Source organism: Triticum aestivum, chromosome 2B (assembly GCF_018294505.1).
Source record: "Triticum aestivum cultivar Chinese Spring chromosome 2B, IWGSC CS RefSeq v2.1, whole genome shotgun sequence".
In the NCBI taxonomy this organism is placed as follows: domain Eukaryota; kingdom Viridiplantae; phylum Streptophyta; class Magnoliopsida; order Poales; family Poaceae; genus Triticum; species Triticum aestivum.
The window spans coordinates 736,774,851-736,793,803 of NC_057798.1; the positions used below are offsets into that span (position 1 = coordinate 736,774,851).

Here is an 18,953-nt window from a genome sequence, read left to right on the forward strand (position 1 = left end):
TCTGGGATATCTAATTTGGTGTCTCTCTTTACCTTTTTTCTTCCTCTTGTTCTAGATAAATAACGCTAAGAAAAAAAAGCACCTTCACTCTTTGTTTTTACTTTCGGCTTTTATGCACAAGTTTCGCTCCGGTTTTTATATTTCCTTTTTTGTTCATAAAATATAAATATATTATCTTTAGAAATTGTACAGGAATTTTAGGAAAAGTTAATCTCATTCAAACTTGCTCAAAATGTCTAAACGCGAACATTTTCAAGAAAGACGGAACAAAATATAGAATGCAAACATTTTTTCAAAACCAGTAAAAAATAACTCCACAAAAAATCACAAAAATACGAACATAATTGGAATTTTGAATATATGATAAATAGGAAAAAAAGAAAAGTCAAAGAATAACAAAAAGGAAAAAAAGAACCAGAAAAAATAAAACATGAGAAAAGATAAAAAGAAAAAAGGAAAATAAAAAATGCGGTTCACGACCTCCGAGAAGGTTTGCAAAACCGGAAAAATGGCTACGAAGTCGATGTTCCCGAAACCGGGAATGCCTGTTTGCAACCTTTTCTTAGTGAGTTGTTTTGAATGTTTCAAAAAAAATTGAAATCCATGAATATTTTTATTTGATGAACTTTTTCAAATCCGCGAGCTCTTGGCCCAGCCCAACACACACCCGGCGGGAGCGATGTCGTCACCTTATTGTGCCAAAGGCCTAAGCTTTTTCTTTTATTTTCTATTTTCTATTTTTCGTTTTTTGTTATTTTCGTTAATTCACTTTTATCTTTTTGAATACCAAATTCAAGTTTTAAGTATCTGTATTAAATAATGATTTTATATAATTTGTTCTTTAAATATTTAGTAAATGATTTAAAAAAAGCATTAACAGTTTTCAATTTTATCTCCGTGTATTTATTACTTATGTTAAAAGTTCAAAATAACAATTTTAGTAAATGTTCTAACTATGTTTTTAAATATATTTTTCCTTCGAACCTGGAATGGATGCCTACCATGGGTTTTAAATAACAATTTTACTCTGTTTAAGAGCACGTTGTTTCTCGACATCTGTCAAATGATCCCAATTTTTTTATTTACTTTTATGACCATCTCAAGGCACCATGCAATGTTTTTTTGGTTTTCTACAACTTTTGCATCTTCTGGAGTTTTCTCGGTTAAAAAGGGTGATAAATGGACGGACGTGTCACATGAACATGATCTATTTTGGCATGCATGAAATGACCCAAACTTTTTCTAGTAGGTGGGGACGCCCATGGTAGACATCCATGTCAGGTATGACCGAATTTCCGACATCTTATGCAAGTTGTGTCACATCTGGCAATTTATCGGCCAGTTTTCACAGAGAAAACTCCAGAAAATGCAAGGATTATGGAAAATTCAAACAACTTGGCATGATGCCTTGATTTGATCATAGAAGCTGTTGGATAAAATTTGAGGCTATTTTATGGATGACGAGAAACAATGTACCCTCAGACGGAGCCTTCTGGCCAACACGAACGCCCTCCATCAAACATGGTCTAGTTTTGGATATTCTTGAAATGACTCCAACTTTTTCAAGCAGATGGGCATGATCATGCTAGTTATCCATAATAGGTTTGAACGATTTCTAACACCATATGCAAGTTGCAACACGCACGCCCATTTATCGGTCTTTTTTGACCGAGAAAACTCTAAAAAATGCAAAATTTATCGAAAACAAAAACAACTTGACATGTTGCCTTGAACTGATCATACAATGATATGAAAAAAATTGGGGTCATTTCAAGAATGTCGGGAAATAGCGTTCTCTCACACGAAGCCTTCATGCCTACCTGAACACCCTCAGTTGATCATGGTCTATGTTTGGACATCCTTCAAATCAACCCAACTTTTGCAAACAAGTGGGCATGCCCACGGTAGGCATCCATGTCGGGCTTGAACATTTTTTTACACCGTATGCAAGTTGCGACACGTCCGACCATTTATTGATCTTTTTTGACTGAGAAATCTTTAAAAAATGCAAAATTTGTCGAAAACCAAAACAACTTAACACAGAGCCTTGAAACTGTCATACAAGGCCATGGAAAAAAATGAGACCATTTCAAGGATGTCGAAAAACAACATGCTCTCGGACAGTGCCTTCTGGCCGAACACCCTCTGTTGAACATGTTGTCCTTTTGGACATTCATGAAATGATCCCAACTTCTGCCAGATGGGCATGCCCATGGTAGGCATGCATGTCAGGGTTGAAGGAAAAAATTTAAATTTAAATTTAAATAGGTACTTAAAACTATTATTTTAATTTCCCTTTTTTCACGCGAGACAGTGAACCAGCCCAGTCAGGCGGCCTCCTGTGAATAAAGTATTTAATTTGTGAACTTTTTTTTTCAAATTCGTGAACTTCTTTTCTAATCGATGAACTTTTTTCAATTTTGTCAAAAAATCGTGAACTTGTTTTCTAATGGATGAACTTTTTTCAATTTTGTCAAAAAGTCATAAAGGTTATTTTCCTTTCTCTAACCATAAACTACTGTCTAGTTGGTCGCCCCAAGTTTTTTTAAAAGATTTATTATTTGAGAGGCCGATAGATCGAGTCTTCGGAAGTGCGAATAAAACGCATTACTTTGTCTTGGGAGATCAGATTGATGGGCTGATGGACTGGTCTTGCGCTTCGGCCTAGTGGTTCTTATACAGTTTGTGCTATTTTTATCACAAAAGGGAAGCGTAGTGGAGCGGTAAACCCGTGTAGTCTTGAGGATGAGGTGACTAGTTTGATACCTCGTGCGATCCAAATCTTTTTCTGCGGGCCGCTGCTCCGCAGAGCGAGCTGCTGCTTCTATCCGTAATCGGGCCGCAAAGGCCCAGGTCCAGTCGAAGCGCTATGCCCCCCAACCCCACCTACCCCGCTGTTCGTTTTCTATTCCTCGTTCCGTGATGCGCCGCCATTACTTCGTCCGCGATGTCCCGCCGCCGTCCTCCGTCCCGCCGCGAGGAAGATTGGCCGCCCTTTTTTGCTTCCTTTTCTTGGCCGGCCACTCCCCCTTCTGTTCTATCCTCTGGCGCGCCCTTTCGCTGGCTGGCTGTGGTGGATGGCCCCCAGATGCTATGGAATCCTCTCCCCACCTCCCTTGGCGGTACGTACGTGCTGCCGTCTGTTTTCTTCTCTCGCTTCCGCCTGCGTGTTTGATCCACTGGTGTGGTTGCAGTTTACGCAGCAACTGCTAATTTTTTTAGGTAGAACGTGTGTACAAGAAGTAGATTTTGGTGATTGAATTTTGTGGTGTTTTGATTTCAGAGTTTATCTCGCCGCAGTCATGGTGTACCTAAGAAGATCTCCTCCAAGGTACAGCCTCTTTATGATGCTCACCCTAGGAACATGCTATCGAGACATTCAGCACCTGTCTCACCTCCCAGATCGCATGTTCGTATTCGTGGACATCTCTCTGCGCACCGTACAAATATCTGTGTGATTTTGCTGATAACTGTAGTCTCGAGGCGGTAAAGCGTTAATTGATTATGTTTTTGGTTATCATGGCATGAGTGATGCCATCACCGAGATGGTTGAACGCTGAAAAATTAACATCATGAGTAATGCGACGGTTCTCAACAAGGGGGGTATAGAGGTATAGCAAGTGGCGGGCCCAGTTGTGCGGGGGCTCGTCTATACGCATAATCACAGCCATTGATGTGTTAAGGGCGGTGTACCAAAGCGGAAGTGAATTTGTAAATAAAAAAGCTAACACAAGCAACTATAATTTTGTTTGACAATTGTAGAGAGACAATTTTATACAGTAAACGAAGTCTTGTAAGAACATAATCATTGCAATGAAAAACTGTTTTTAGGACAATATGTAATTATAAAGAAGTGTATGCAACGCGCCTCAAATGTATCGACATACTTTGAGAGTTTCTAGCAATGTAAAATAGTGTGTTTGACAAGTCAAGAATCGGCACTAACAAAGTTCAGTTTTACTGGAAATAAGAATGACAATAAGTGTTAAATTGAGAAAATTTAAAGAGTAAACGTGCGTGCAAGGATTTGCCAAAAGAATGCACTATTTAGAGCGTAATTGGTTTTGATGCCAACACTTAGAGCGTAATTGGTTTGATGTCAACCAACAAATGCTCGGGTCACTCCGCTGGTTCTGCTTATCATACATGCATGCCCCGAATAAGTATTTGAAAAGGCACTTTTATTATCTTTGTAATGTCACACATGAAGAAGATACATGCAGAAGGATTACTACCAAGTGCATGTGTAACAAGCCACGATTGCTGAGTAACGCATTTTTTTCGAACCACTGTGCATCCTTATTTCGAGCAGCAGCACCGCCACCAATTGGAGGCCTGCTGCTAGCAGTACAATCCGCCTTAAATGGTCGGCTCGCCGATCACTACTGTGTATCACTGGTCAGTTTTTCGGATGCAGTTTCTGGAGCAGCGGCAGCAGATCGTGCTTGGCGAACTCGGCGATGCGGTCGACGTCCGGGATGACCTCCTTGGCGGCGTCGAGCGCGGCAAAGCGCTCCGCCCAGGCCGCCAGCAACGGGGTCCGGGCGGCGTCCAGGAGGTTCACGCCGGCCACCGCGTGGAACGCGCGTATCCACGCGACGAACCCGCCAAGCGCGATGTCCACGTACCCCGGGCCGTCGCCGCCGAAGAAGGCCTTGCCCTTGGAGCACTCGCCGAACGCGCCCTCCATCTTCTGCAGCGCTGCCACCGCGGCTTCCGTCGCCGCCGCCCTCTCCTCGTCCGTCATCCCCACGAACGCCTTGATCCACGAGGCAAAGAACTGCACGCCCAAACGCACGCAAGGATCTATGATTAAGTAGCTGAAAGGTGTCGGTGTTCATCTGCAATTCTGCTGCATTCTTACCTGGTCGTCGGCATAGGCGGCCCAGAAGCGCGCGACGGCGCGGTCATGGGGGTCGGCGGGGAGGAGGGCGGGGCCGGAACGGGGGAAGGCCTCGTCGAGGTACTGCACGATGAGCATGGACTCGCAGACGGGCTTGCCGGCATGGAGGAGCACGGGGACCTTGGTGTGCACGGGGTTGGAGGCGAGGAGGAGGTCGCTCTTGTTGGTGAGGTCCTCCTCGGCGTACTCGTAGCCGGTGAGCCCCTTGAGGTGCAGCGCGACCTGCACCCGGTGCACGAACGGGCTCACCCAGGCCCCCAGCAGCTTGAGCTCGTCACTCCCTCCTCCCGCTGCTCCCGCCGCCATGTCGTCGGACGAATTGATTTCTCGCGTGCTCTCCGGCCGATGGCTGAGCTTTTTGTTCTGCGCTCTGAGGGAGGGACGGCACAGCACACGATCTATGTAGATAAGGTGATAAGGTGATTCTAGTGGCCGTTACAATGCGTATGTACCCTGCGACGTAGACGGCCGCTATGAGCATGGCGGCACCCGGTCCCAGTACAACGATGGGAAATATTCGCGTGGGCGCCTAGGCGTTGGACGGTGAATAGATAGCCGTCACACTAACTCCTTCGTCTACCAGCCTATGACCAGACAGCGCCCTTGATTGCGAACGAACGGTCCAGTTGGTAGTCTAACAAACTTCTGTGTAGTGTATTTTGTCGCCGTCCGGGCAGAAATATCTGGCACAGCCTTTTACATTTTTTATACTCCCTTCATTTCAAAATATAGTGCTTTTTTTATTTTCGTGTTTCAACTTTGACCATAAATTTAACCAACAAGACCGACTGTGGCGGGAGCAAAAGTTATACCGGTGAATTCGTATTCAAAAGAAGTTTTCAATTATATAATTTTTTTCTCCCACCGCAGTTGGTCTCGTTTGTTAAATTTATGGTCAAAGTTGAACCTCGGGAAGCGCGGACACACTATATTTCGAAATGGAGGGAGTACATTTTTAGAAAGTTATGAACCATTCATAATCAGTACAGAGAATACTGGAGATAATAAAAATTACAATCCACCCATCAATGACTATAAAGATTAGAGTAAGTCCAAGGCTAGCAGCCGTAATCACCTCTCTCTCACTGAAGCCGCGCAAACCATCGCGCTAAGGCAGTAAGGCCCCATGAGACCAGCGCACCAGGGCAAAAACTATGCCGATGAAGAGAGTCATAAATCGACAGGATCAAATCTGTATACACACAAACGAAGACAATGAAAGCTGGACCCAAACAGATCCATCAAAAGCCAGCACCGACCGACCGAATCCCATGAGACTTGACAAAGACACACCACCATGCGCCCTACAAGGACTCTAGACGCACCAAGTGCGGGGATCGGATGTGAGAGGCACTATTCCTACTCTCAGAAGAGGAGGTGAGAGCGGCGGAGTTCCAAATGGAACACAACAAAGCTCCAGGCCTTGATGGTTTCCCCCAAGAATTCTATCAGAATTTTTGGGATATCATCAAGGCTGACCTTTTGGAGTTGTTCATTTGTCTTCATGCCGATCGACTCGACCTATTCAGGCTAAATTTTGGCGAGATTGTTTTGTTACCGAAGATTAAGGAGGCCGAACGGATACAACAGTTTAAACCCATATGCCTCCTTAATGTGAGCTTCAAGATTTCCACCAAAGTAGCTACAAATATGTTAAACTTGATAGCTGACCATGTTGTCCGGCCATCTCAAACGGCTTTCATGCAAGAAAGGAATATACTAGATGGTGTAGTAATCCTGCATGAGACCGTCCATGAGATGCACCGAAAAAACATGAGTGAAGTGGTATTCAAAATTGACTTTGAAAAGGCCTATGACAAGGTCAAGTGGTCTTTCCTCGAACATGCCCTAAGGATGAAAGGTTTCTCTGACAAATGGCACCAATTGATCCAAAATTTTGTAACTGGAGGGAGTGCGACCATCAAAGTCAATGATGATGTAGGGCAATACTTTCAGACAAAAAAGGACTGCGACAGGGTGACGCCATGTCCCCAATGTTATTTAACATTGTTGCTGATATGTTGGCTATTCTGATTGAGCGCGCCAAGCAGGACAGCCGAATTGCAGGAGTAGTGCCTCACCTTGTGGATGGTGGCCTGTCTATTATGCAATATGCCGATGACATAATTCTTTTTATGGAACATGACCTGGACAAGACTCGAAATCTGAAACTTCAGCGTTTGAGCAAATGTCGGGTCTCAAAATCAACTTCCATATAAGTGAATTGTTCTGCTTTGGACAAGCCGTTGAGGCGGCGACCGACTATGCTGACCTGTTTGGTTGTGCACATGGCCAATTCCCGATTAAATATCTGGGAATACCGGTTCATTATCGGCGTCTCACTATTGCGGAGTGGAAGCTTGTGGAGGAGCGTCTAGAGAAACAGTTGAGCAGTTGGAAAGGAAAGTTGCTCCCAGTTGGAGAACGACTGGTTTTGATTAAATCCGTCCTCACAAATATGGTTCTCTATATGCTTTATTTCTTCCAACTTCCAAAAGGGGTCTTGCAAAGACTGGACTATTTTAGATTCAGATTCTTTTGGCAAGGAGATGGTGAAAATAAAAAAATACAGACTGGCCAAATGGAGCGTGGTTTGTAGGCCGAAAGACCAAGGTGGCCTCGGAATTCATGACCTGCAGGTCAAGAATGAGGCCCTGCTTAGTAAATGGTTGTTTAAACTTCTTACTGAGGATGGTGTTTGGCAAACCATGTTGCGCAACAAGTATCTAGACCAAAAGGCGGTGTCTCAGACATATTGGAAACCTGGTGACTCGCACTTTTGGGCTGGCCAAATGGCAGCAAAGAAGCATATCTTTCGCTTTGGGTCTTTCGCGATAAAGGACGGGTCAGAGATTCATTTCTGGAAGACATTCTGGCTAAGCAATGCCAGTCTCAGAGAACAGTATCCAGCCTTATATAATATTGCTCGCGATAAGAATAATACTATTGCGCAAGTGCTCAGTTCATCCCGTTGAATATTTCGTTTAGGCGGGATTTGATTGGCCCTCGACTTGTGTCATGGAATAATCTTTTATCCCGGCTGGATTTGATTAACCCGACACAAGGCCGGGATGCGTTTCATTGGAATCTTACTACATCAGGGTCTTTCTCAGTAGACTCCATGTATCATGCGCTCACGCATTCTGAGGTACCAGTCAGTAATAACAAGAAAATTTGGAAGTCCAAGATTCCAATAAAAGTGAAAATGTTCATGTGATATCTTTGTAGGGGAGTTGTGTTAACCAAAGACAACCTCCCACGGCGCAACTGGCCAGGGAGTAAGAAGTGTTGTTTTTGTACTCATAAGGCCCTTCCCAGTGCTCCACGGTGGATAGGTGCTAAGCATGCCACATAAGCGAAAAAATGACATGGCACAACAATTAAGGAGGAGAGTGAGCACTTTGGTGACCCCAGGAAGAACCAATGCCAAGCGCGTGAACCTAGGCAAACCACTTAAATGAAACAACTTGACCAATGGATGAAAGACTTTAGGTGCTCACTCATTAAATATAGTGTGCTTAGCAACAACAAGTTAAGCACCTATGCATTGGGGAGTTGAGTTGCTAAGGTATTTAATGCACTTAGCGCCTCATCTAAGCACCTTTGCATTGGAAGAGGTCTAACGAGACAATCGAACACCTCTTTTTTCAATGCAAGTTAGCATGTTCTACGTGGTCAGTCACCCAAGTAGCGTCAAATTTGTATCCGCCCACAAGTGTTGCCAATATATTTGATCATTGGTTGAACGGTATTCCAAATAAGTTCAAAATGCTAATAAGGGTGGGAGCATATGCCTTAATTTGGTCGCTCTGGCTATGTAGAAATGATTTGGTTTTTAATGATAAAAATGCTTCTCCTCTACAAGTTATCTTCCGGTGTACACACTCTCTACGTATGCGGTCTATACTACAACGACCAGAGTACCAGCCGCAATTCAATGCGGTGTGTACGCGGTTGGAGCAAGTGGCTATGGAGATTTTTCCCCAAACATGGATGGTAGCATAACCTACGGATCAATCGACCACCTCCTTCGATATAGGCATAGTGTCGGTCTATAGGACTCTACTGTTACTGATTTATCTATTTTTATTTCATGCTTTTTATTAGACATTTGAATTTGGCTGTGTGCATCCTATTTATGCAGAGGCTGGAAAATAATAAAATCACCCTTTATCGAAAAAACATACCCCAACCAGCCCAAGGGTATCTCTCTTTTGGGGGAAAATACAACCTTAACCAAGACTAGATCAGGATCGCGCCCTGGCACGAGGGTGCCGGTCAAAGTGTTTTGCCGAAGCACGTAATACTATGTCAGTAGGAAATCAGGTATAGCATTTGCACTTATATAGAATCAAACTCAGTGCGTTCATGCGACCACGGTCGTGACCCAGTGTCGTGACCCAGTGTGTATAAATCTTGTACATCCAGAGAAAATTACAACACTCGTGTATAAATCTTGTACATTCAAAGAAAATTACAACACTCTTTTAGGACTAATCACAAACAGTAGAGATATATGCTAAAAACATGGTAAGTTGAGGATACTAAGTCAATAGGGTAATTAATTTTGCAAGCACATCACAAAATTTGTTTCAAAAAGCCAGATTGGCAGTGCCAGATAAGACAACTGGTTTGCATCAAGTTCAGTCAGGAACCATGCATCATCTACAACATAATATAATTAAAATAGTTTTTTTTACCTATAGTCCATTTCCTTATTTATAAGAGATACACAGAGCAAATAGTCCCATATCTTCAGTTGCGCGACAAAATTAAAAGAAGATTCATGTACATATCATAACTAAGATTCTCCAAATACCATCTCTTGGTCATGAAATATATTCTTAAGTTGCACACCAATAGTTGCCATTCCAGGATAATATCAAATCCAGTCTTCCACATACCCTTTGTCCAAGACCAAAAGAAGTGCACAAATGGTGAGCGTTATAAGGAATTGTTCTTGGGTTTGTACAAAGCATACTAACCCCATTAAAATTACGTGCATGGAGGCGAGATGCAAGTACGATAATTAACCAACTCAACTGCGTTAATCCTCAAATTAAAATTCCAGAAAGAACTTGATCTTTAAATCTACTTCATCAATGCCACATCTTCTACATGGTTTCTCATCTACTGGTTGTGAGTAGAAAATATAGCATTAAACCTAGACCCATCCTCTGATTATGTACGTGTCACGCCAGATTACTACACTTGGAACCTTTATATATATATGGGGATAGAATGGAGAGGGTAGGAAGGGAGCAGAGATGGAGGTACCTAGAGGCATTCTAGGAAATATTTTCCATGATATAGATCACGAACAACATCCTTTCACGCGACCACAACAAGATGATCTGAAATAAGGTGGTAAGCGGATTAAGCAACAATCTTATTTTGGAGAATAGCTTATTTACCAGTTATCACACGTAGTTGAGGCACTGCCATGGAGCTGTCAAGTTCTTATGAGGAAACCTTTTATAAACTCCAATGTATTGAAGGGTTATTAACTAAAAGCACACACAAAATACAAATTTTATGATTCCTGGATATAACTCGCATCTTCTGGATCAAAAACCATTAACAAACATTTTGGATCAATTTCTGCATAGTGTAACCACATGAAATCTCAATAACTGTGAAAATTGCGGAGTGGCGCATGTTTCAGAAAAATGATAAGAGGTTCCCTAATCCCTACCACAACGTGATGAAGCTTTAAAACTACGTATACCAAGATTTTCACTGGACCATTCAAGACTTGGACAAAAGATACAAAAGTTGCATCTAACTTGTATTTATACCGACGACATCAACCTGCCCGCCTGCATGAAACAGAGGCCAGGCAGGCTGGGCAAGCGCACCTGCAAGCACCAGAACCGACTGCGCAACACCTTTATACGCTAACATGCTATCATAATTGTAATCTGCAACAACAAACCCATATATCCCTTGTAAAAATGGGGTTGACACCGCACCACATCATCCCTAGTAAGAACATCAATCTCCACCCCTCCAAGCAGACAACCATCGGATGCCACCTCTCAAACATAAGAATGAAATGGCAATCGACAATAGCTCGCAACAGCCTCAAGCAGAGGCACACAGAAAGAACTGATAATAAACATGCCTGTAATAATTAATTATTAAGGAGCAACCGGAAAGTACCAACGCAGACCATACAAAGGGAAGAACACAAAAGCCTATGAAATAAATAGTAATAAACACAACTAAATAGCAAGCAATAGGAAACAAGGCAAGGCACGACTTACCCTATGAACCAAGCAGCAGCTCCACCAGTAAGTAGTTTCCAACAACAAAGTGGAACCCAAGAACTCAGTTGTAACTGAAACAAGCTGCCAAACAGAAAGTAAGGACCATGAAAGAAAGCAAGGCAAATTAATAAACAGAGAACCATATGTAGAAGCAATGAAGTCTGTAATTGAGAAGTGCAGATAATCACTAAAGCAGAGAACTAACATAACATAATAGCTGAAGGTGGCAAGCAAAAACAAGCAGACCAGATGAGCATAGCAAGCATGAAAAGCATTCAGGAGCAGTTGGTCAACATGCAAAGACACAGAATGAAAGCCTAAAGCATGGACACCAGATAACCGAATCTCACAGCAAGAAGCTAACAACAGACACCCCCTATCAGAAGGCACCCTCATTAGCAGAACAGTAAACACATCAAGCACACAATCTCAAATTCTTTTTGTAACCAACCATGCCAAGTTGCCAACCATCATGGACAACATCTTAACAGCCCAGCGGAGCTCAAATCCAACACTCTCTTCCTAACCAAACATCCACCCCTTAAGACAAGGCAGACCAAATCAATCGACAGAGGCCAATTAACAGACCAAACCCTTTATTTTTTCACACGTCACCTGACAAATGATAATGTCACCAAACCAGTCCAAAAGGCGCATACCCTGTTACATCGACCTCTTCTAAAAATCTCACTACAATCGTATAGAGAGAATCCCGGCCCTAGCAAGATCCAGACAACTAAGAAAAAAAAACACCTGTCATGCACAAGCAAACAAAGGAGGCACAATCGAGAACTACTAAAATCTAACCGGAGGACACCACCATTCGTCTCCATCAACATAAAGAGACAAATGTGAACTACCAAAATCGAGGACCCAACCAATACAAGAAGAAACCAAACAAATTCACTGATTTGCCACCGTCCACACCCATATGATCAACGGACACACCATACCGAGCAATACACATAGACAAAAAGAAACATAAAAACAGAGATAAGGAAAACGAGACGTCGACTCGTAGTTTCCTGATGAAAACGCGAAGACCAGCACAAATCGACCAGCGGCACAGCAAATCTAGGCCAAGTGAGGAGGAGAACAACGGACCTGCAAGTAATAGACACCCAAGATCCAAAACTGGCCAACCATGACAATTCAAACACAGAGAAGAGGAAAGAACCGAGAGGAGAACCACCTTAGCAGATGTCACCCCAGCGCGCCGCCATCGGAGCCCCTCGGCGACCAACCCAGCGACGACTCATGGACCAGGGAGCAGGACTACAGAGAGGATTGAGCAACAAAACGAAAGGAGGAGGGGAGGAGAAGAGGCAGGCGACGACGCAGGATAAGGGAGACGACGAACTGCTATCTTTATAACCAACAAGAGAACAGAAATGTTCCACTTTCATAAAGCTGAGAATTTTAAAAATGTATAGAAAATGCATAAATGGTGCATGGGATTTGAGCAAAATATACAACGATACAGAAAATCTATTCGGTGGCAGCCATGTGGACCGAGGAAGTAACTAAGGGACCAATTGAACCAAAAACAAACTAAGTAACCAAAATATCATATCAAGATGCTAACAGTACATCAGTGAAATCATTACATAAGACAATTATAAATACTGGAAGCGAGTCTGTCTAGCATAATAAAGTTCAACCTACTTTTAACCAGATTAAATCAAGGACCAACAACAAACAATAAATATCAAGAACAAATTATATGGAATAAAGATAAGAGAGAGAAGAAATCTGTATACAAGACGGTTATAAACACTGGAGCATAAATAAGCGACACCTTTAAATACAAATAAAGGGGTTCATTGCATGGTGGGCTCAGATTCACCTTTCCTTGATCACATAACCTACTCCCGTCATCTCTTATCACCAGATCAATCTGTTTATACAATGGAGCTGCCCTGGTTACCTCTCAACAAGAGTGGCCATCCAAGGACAGAACAATAAGTATCACCTGATCAAAAAGGATTCGAGAGACAAGAGGGAGGATCCAACTCGATACCCACAGGTGCCTCGATTGCTCAAATGCACACTTATTTCAGTCACGGTTAATCATCATCGCCCTAGAAAGAATGGCCTCCCTCACCTCATCGACGCACGGACTAACCAGGAGCCAGCACACACATGGGCTCAGATTCGCCTTTGCTTGATCATGACCCTTCCCCTAGTGTCTCCATCGCCAGATCAATGTGTTCTCACAAGGGTGAAACTGCCCTGGTTATCACTCATCACAAATGACCATCCAAGGGTAGAGCCACTAAAATAAGCACATGATCAAAATGGCTTAAAGAAACAAGGGGAGATCGAACTTATTACCCACAAGTGCCTCGATTGCTAGAGAGCATGCTTATAACAGCCATAACCGATCATCATAGCCCTGCGCCAGCTAAGTGTCTCTTTTTGATCCAGCGGGCGGGGCGATGCGGGCGGGGCGGCGAGGGGGCGCGAGTGCGGGCTAGGGAGCGGCTAGGTCATCTCCACGCGGGCCGGCGCCTTTTATACCACGTGCGAGTGAAATGACGAAAATGCCCCCGACGGGGCAGGCTATTTACGCGCGGTGGCACGAACAGGGTGAAACTGTTCATTGCAGAAGTAACTATTTTTTATCCGATGGACGAGGTCATTCCAGGGTTGGATCCGACGGCCCAGATCGCATCAAGCCGCCAGATCCAACGGCCAGGAATCCCAAGCGGCTGGGGAGGCTGGAGGATGACCGACATTCTTGTTTCTCGAAGCAGAGGAGTGGGAGGAAGATGGAGCTCACCGAGGGAGGTTGTAGCAGAGGCAGTACTCAGTGGTGTCGGGGTTGCGCCTGAACGCCGTCCAACTGGCGCAGAACTGCAACAAAGAACAGATCCACAAACTGTGAGATTTGGGTAAAAACAAACTTAGCAGAAGAATGCAATGTGTGGAACTCAAATGATAAATTATATGAACTAATTGACAAAATAATTGTTTTGCATATATTTCTTAAGCCCAACATCCCAAAAAATAGATAAGTTCAGTCTGCCAAGCAGATAAATTAATCTAGACAGGTAAGTTTAGCATCCCAAGCACAAGGGACAAAAAGTAGAAGCAAGCAGATAAAGCAAGGAAAGGAACAAAAGCAACAATCCTAGGCCCTACCAGGAGGGAAAAGGCACACATACTTATACTCCGGTAAAAAGAAGCGAGAAGCAGACGACCTCCTCTCCCTATCCGTCTTGCAGCGACCCACACAACGCCACACAACCCAGCACGCAAAATCCCAACCATACCCTCAGCGGGCTCTGAGAATTACAGGCGGTGACATCCCAGTTTGACACTATTTCAATCTACATTGCTCAATTTTGATTCGACGACCGAGGTCATCCGGGACGGAGATCCAACGACCGAGAACGCATCAAAAAAGCATCCGATGGCCAAGAATTGCTAAACTCTGAATAGATGGGGGTTCCCGTGAGTATAGTGTGCGGCTTGCCGCACCCCACCTGCCTCAGCAATATCCAACCTGGTAAGGTATGGTTTATATTCCGAAGGTTAAAAAAAACTAAAAATATACGGAGCGCCAAAGCCATTGCATGCAAGTGCTGCCCAAAGGATCAAGGTTTAGTATGATATACTGAAAGAAAGCCGTGATTGATAATTCATCTACTATTATCTCCAGATGACGGGCCACTGGAATAAGAACATCCATCATAGCTACACATTATTCTCACATTGTCCAAAATTGTGTTCATTAGAATTATACAACAAACTAAATATTTTCATCAAAAGAAACTGCATAAAATTCCAAATGATGGTCTTGAAAATTGCAAGGTGCATCCTTATTCTGATAAGGATGAAAAATAAATATATATTGGAACTCTTGTAAAACACAGATCACCAAAATTAAAAGATATCATAGCCACACGTAATTCAGCCCTCATGACACAGACTGTGTTCAAAAAGAATCTTTTCAATCTTGCAGCAACATAGAAGTTCATATCATTATAAACAGAGAGAAAGAGAGACTAAAGTAACAGACCTAAAATATAGAAATATATTTTCGTAGCAGTGACGACCCAATCAATTAAATTCACACTACAGTAAGAAATCATAAGCAAAAAGAATTGTACAACAGAATAGAAGGAGATTACAAATAGGCAAAGCATGGCACCAACACATCCTGAGTGCAATAAGCAGGGAGCGAGGGTGAAGCATACAGACCTATTGTTGTGGTTATACAGAACTATTTAGAAGCAAGAGTACAAATCAAAAACTTGACTTGATAGCACAACCTGACATATAAGTTCTAAGTACACATGGGTTAAGACAGATGGCCAATTACCTGATAGATCTATTGTTGTGGTTATGTTGTTGTCCATCCAATAAAAAAGAAAAGGTATCCTTTCTTCTGTAGGAATCTGAGAGACACACACAAGCTGTTCCAAGTTGTCCTGACCAAAGACATATTCAATATAAGAACAAAAGAAGTAAACCCACAATCTTGGGACATCTAATAGTCCAATGCATATGCAGAAAGACCTACTCTGGCTACCCTGCAACCAATTCGTCTCCTAGTACTGGATAGGAACAAAACCTTCCTTGAGAAAGGACACAACCTCAGGCCAAATCGGTACTCATTGACAGAAAAAATAGGTACCCAACAAGCTAAGAAGGCAACAAAAACTACTGTGCAGATACCTAGGACACATCTAGTAATATCCATCCCCTCAATTCCAAGGACCCCAAAAACCTGTATTCAGTGATCTTATTAAAGAAACTACAGAAACATACACTGTATTCAAAACTTGCTGCCATTTAAGCCAGTTTTTCACAGAAAACTCATTAGGACCCCCAAGAAACCAATTAATCTGATGACACATTGACATTATAATGTGCATCTCATTCAGACCTGAGATGCAAAAATATCCTCTCCCTCCTTGCTGCATTTTCCCCTTCTTTATGCATTCATTCAGTGATTTGAATGTTCTGTGCATTGTAATGTGCATTTCAATCATACTTGAGATGCAAAACTGAAGCTTCAAAAAAAATTCAGGGAACTTGCTACTCAAAAGATAGACTAAATTCAGGGAACTGGAGCTTCAAGATAGACAAAAGAAACATTTTGGAGTAGAACATGGAAGGCAAAAGAGGGGAACCGCACCTTGGCAAGTGGGGGAGAGAGCACCCACGACGGCGAGGAGGCACACGCGGCCGCGGGGACTGGGTTGGGCCGTGGGCGGACGGGGGCGGGGGGCTGGCGTCTTGGACCAGTCGGGGAGGTGGCGATGCCTAGCGGACTCAGCGGCGTACGCGGCCTCGATGGCCTGGAGCTCCGCCTCGGCCTCGGCATCTTGGCGACCCATACGGCGGCGCGCGCTTAGAGAAGACCGGCTTCGTGGTCGACGGTGTCCAGCCAGCGAGGAGATGATCGACGACGCGCGGGGGCAGCTCCGGCTCCCCGCCCTTGGGGAAGGAGGAAATGACCCGACGGCACGACGGCGAGCAGAGGCGGGGGCGGCGGCGCGACAGGGAGCGTGCGAGCGCGGGGCTAGGGTTCGCAGACGGACGGGGCGGGGCGGGCGAGGCCGCGGGGCAACGGCCACGGCGAGCGGGGCGGGCGGGGCGGCGACGATGCGGGGGGGGGGGGGGGGAGGGGGGCGAGGACTGAGGGAGGGAGAGGGAGAGGAGAGGGCGGGGCGATGCGGGCGAGGCGGCGAGGATGAGGGAGGGGGCGCGAGTGCGGGCTGGGGAGCGGCTAGGTCATCTCCACGCGGGCCGGCGCCTTTTATACCACGTGCGAGTGAAATGACGAAAATGCCCCCGACGGTGCAGGCTATTTACGCGCGGTGGCACGAACGGGGTGAAACTGTTCATTGCAGCAGTAACTATTTTTTATCCGATGGACGAGGTCATTCCAGGACTGGATCCAACGGCCCAGATCGAATCAAGCCGCCAGATCCAACGGCAAGGAATCCCAAGCGGCTGGGGAGGCTGGAGGATGACCGGCATTCTTGTTTCTCGATACTGAACATAAGAAAAACGAGGGTGGAGTCTCTCCCATGTGACGGGGAGCCAAGATCCCATACATCTGCATGACCCAAAGACCATCGGAGGCGGACAGATCAGCGAGACCACGTTTTCGTGTGCTCAACGGTTCTATCATTGTTTCAGCGTGGCTATCGATGGCGGAGAAACAATGGTATTTTACCCACAATAGTACACGATACCTACCATTAAGCTTCTCTCCTAATTACACATTCTAGCCAGAAATTGTATTAGACGACCATATCGCAGAGGTACAAAAGTAAAACCGTATGTCCCTACTCTAACCGCGTCCTATGAAGAACTCATCATATACAATTGAAAAGGAAAACCGTATGATGTCGTGCACATGGCTCACAAAGAGTAACTGTGTGCAATGACGGTGTCATCAAAATGATTTGTGCCGAAGTATCATATGCAATGTTGTGCACACGATGGTGGAACGTGCGGAACCACATATTGGATCACTCCAGTGCGGCACGAAGCCGCTGACGCTAAGTAGGCTCCTATGCCGCTAGCACGGTGGAGGTTCCGTAGTGCGTCATGAGCAGCGGGCAAAGGGACGGTTGAGCAACTCAAGCGAACCGCCCTACCTGACTTTGCATAACGATAGAAGGGAGAAGGTTGTGAAGGTGGCCTCGTTATCCACACATCGCAAAAAAAAAAAGTTGTGCACACGATTTCACAGAGAGCAACCGTGTGCAGTGAGGGGCGTCGTTCTACAGGATTCCTGCCGGTGTATCGTGTTCGATGGCATGCACACGATTAGTGAGAAATGAACGTGTGCAATGTGTGTACTATGACACACCGACCAATAAATTTGTATTCATCTTCGACCGAAAGACCTCACATCCATCGGCACCATGCAATGCCAATGCCGCATCAGCGCCTGCGTTTCTACTAGGGCAACACGACGTTTCTCACATTGCCCCCCTTCCCTATAAAACACCAAATGCACTATTTGACGCATCACATGCCTCGTCGCCGCCGACTTGGCTAGCCCTCTCCCTCTCCACTTATGTCTGTGTCGTCGACCCTCCTATGTGATCGCATTGATGCCAACTGACCAGTAGAGAGCGCGGCTCCCGGTGGTGGGGCAAGCATCGACGATGCCACACACTTCACTCCTTATGCATGTGCGTTGAGTTCGGTACTGGCACCCACGCGTCGGGTTTCCTCCTCCGTCCGTTGCATCGCTGTCGATCTCGAAAGGGAGCAACATGATGCAGTTGTCATTCAGCCTGCCGACGTGGAAGTCCACGACGCCTCCGATGACGATTATGTTACCGCCGCCAGCCAGGTTGCAATATGAAAGGGACCTATAGGCAGCCAAGATGTAGGATCGGAAGTAGGTCTAGAGGGGGGGGGGGGTGATTAGACTACTTGACCAAATAAAAATCTAACCTTTTCCCAATTTTAGTTGTGGGCAGATTTTAGCAATTAACACAAGTGAAGCAATCAACCTACACATGCAATTCTAAGAGTATAGCAACAGACAGTAAAACATTGCATATGAAGGTAAAGGGAAGGGTTTGGAGAGTGCAAACACAATGATGACACGGGGATTTTTGGTGTGGTTTCGATAGGTGGTGTTATCGTACATCCACATTGATGGAGACTTCAACCCACGAAGGGTAACGGTTGCGTGAGTTCATGGGGGGCTCCACCCACGAAGGGTCCACGAAGAAGCAACCTTGTCTATCCCATCATGGCCATTGCCCACGAAGGACTTGCCTCATTCGGGTAGATCTTCA

At 44.7% G+C, this 18,953-nt stretch overlaps 1 protein-coding gene and 1 pseudogene across 2 annotated transcripts; one reads left to right on the top strand and one right to left on the bottom strand.

Moving 5' to 3' along the window:
- Positions 1 to 2,883: 2,883 nt before the first annotated feature.
- Positions 2,884 to 3,505, top strand: LOC123042365 (uncharacterized). Its single transcript, XM_044464836.1, has 2 exons — positions 2,884 to 3,122; positions 3,284 to 3,505. The coding sequence occupies exons 1-2, from the start codon at positions 2,923 to 2,925 to the stop codon at positions 3,456 to 3,458; spliced, it is 375 nt and encodes a 124-aa protein (XP_044320771.1). The 5' UTR covers positions 2,884 to 2,922; the 3' UTR covers positions 3,459 to 3,505.
- Positions 3,506 to 4,164: 659 nt separating this feature from the next.
- On the bottom strand, positions 4,165 to 5,318 carry LOC123047045 (probable glutathione S-transferase GSTU6; annotated as a pseudogene). The gene is made up of 2 exons (XR_006422743.1): positions 4,865 to 5,318; positions 4,165 to 4,780 (listed from the first exon to the last, which is right to left on the bottom strand). The product of XR_006422743.1 is annotated as a probable glutathione S-transferase GSTU6 (transcript).
- Positions 5,319 to 18,953: the final 13,635 nt, after the last annotated feature.

What these genes read in the sequence shown, in the direction of transcription:
- LOC123042365 (XM_044464836.1), top strand. Translation starts at nt 2,923, where the DNA reads ATGCGCCGCCATTACTTCGTCCGCGATGTCCCGCCGCCGTCCTCCGTC. An exon ending in TCTCCCCACCTCCCTTGGCG is followed by an intron (nt 3,123 to 3,283) that starts GTACGTACGTGC and finishes TTTTGATTTCAG; the next exon opens with AGTTTATCTCGCCGCAGTCA.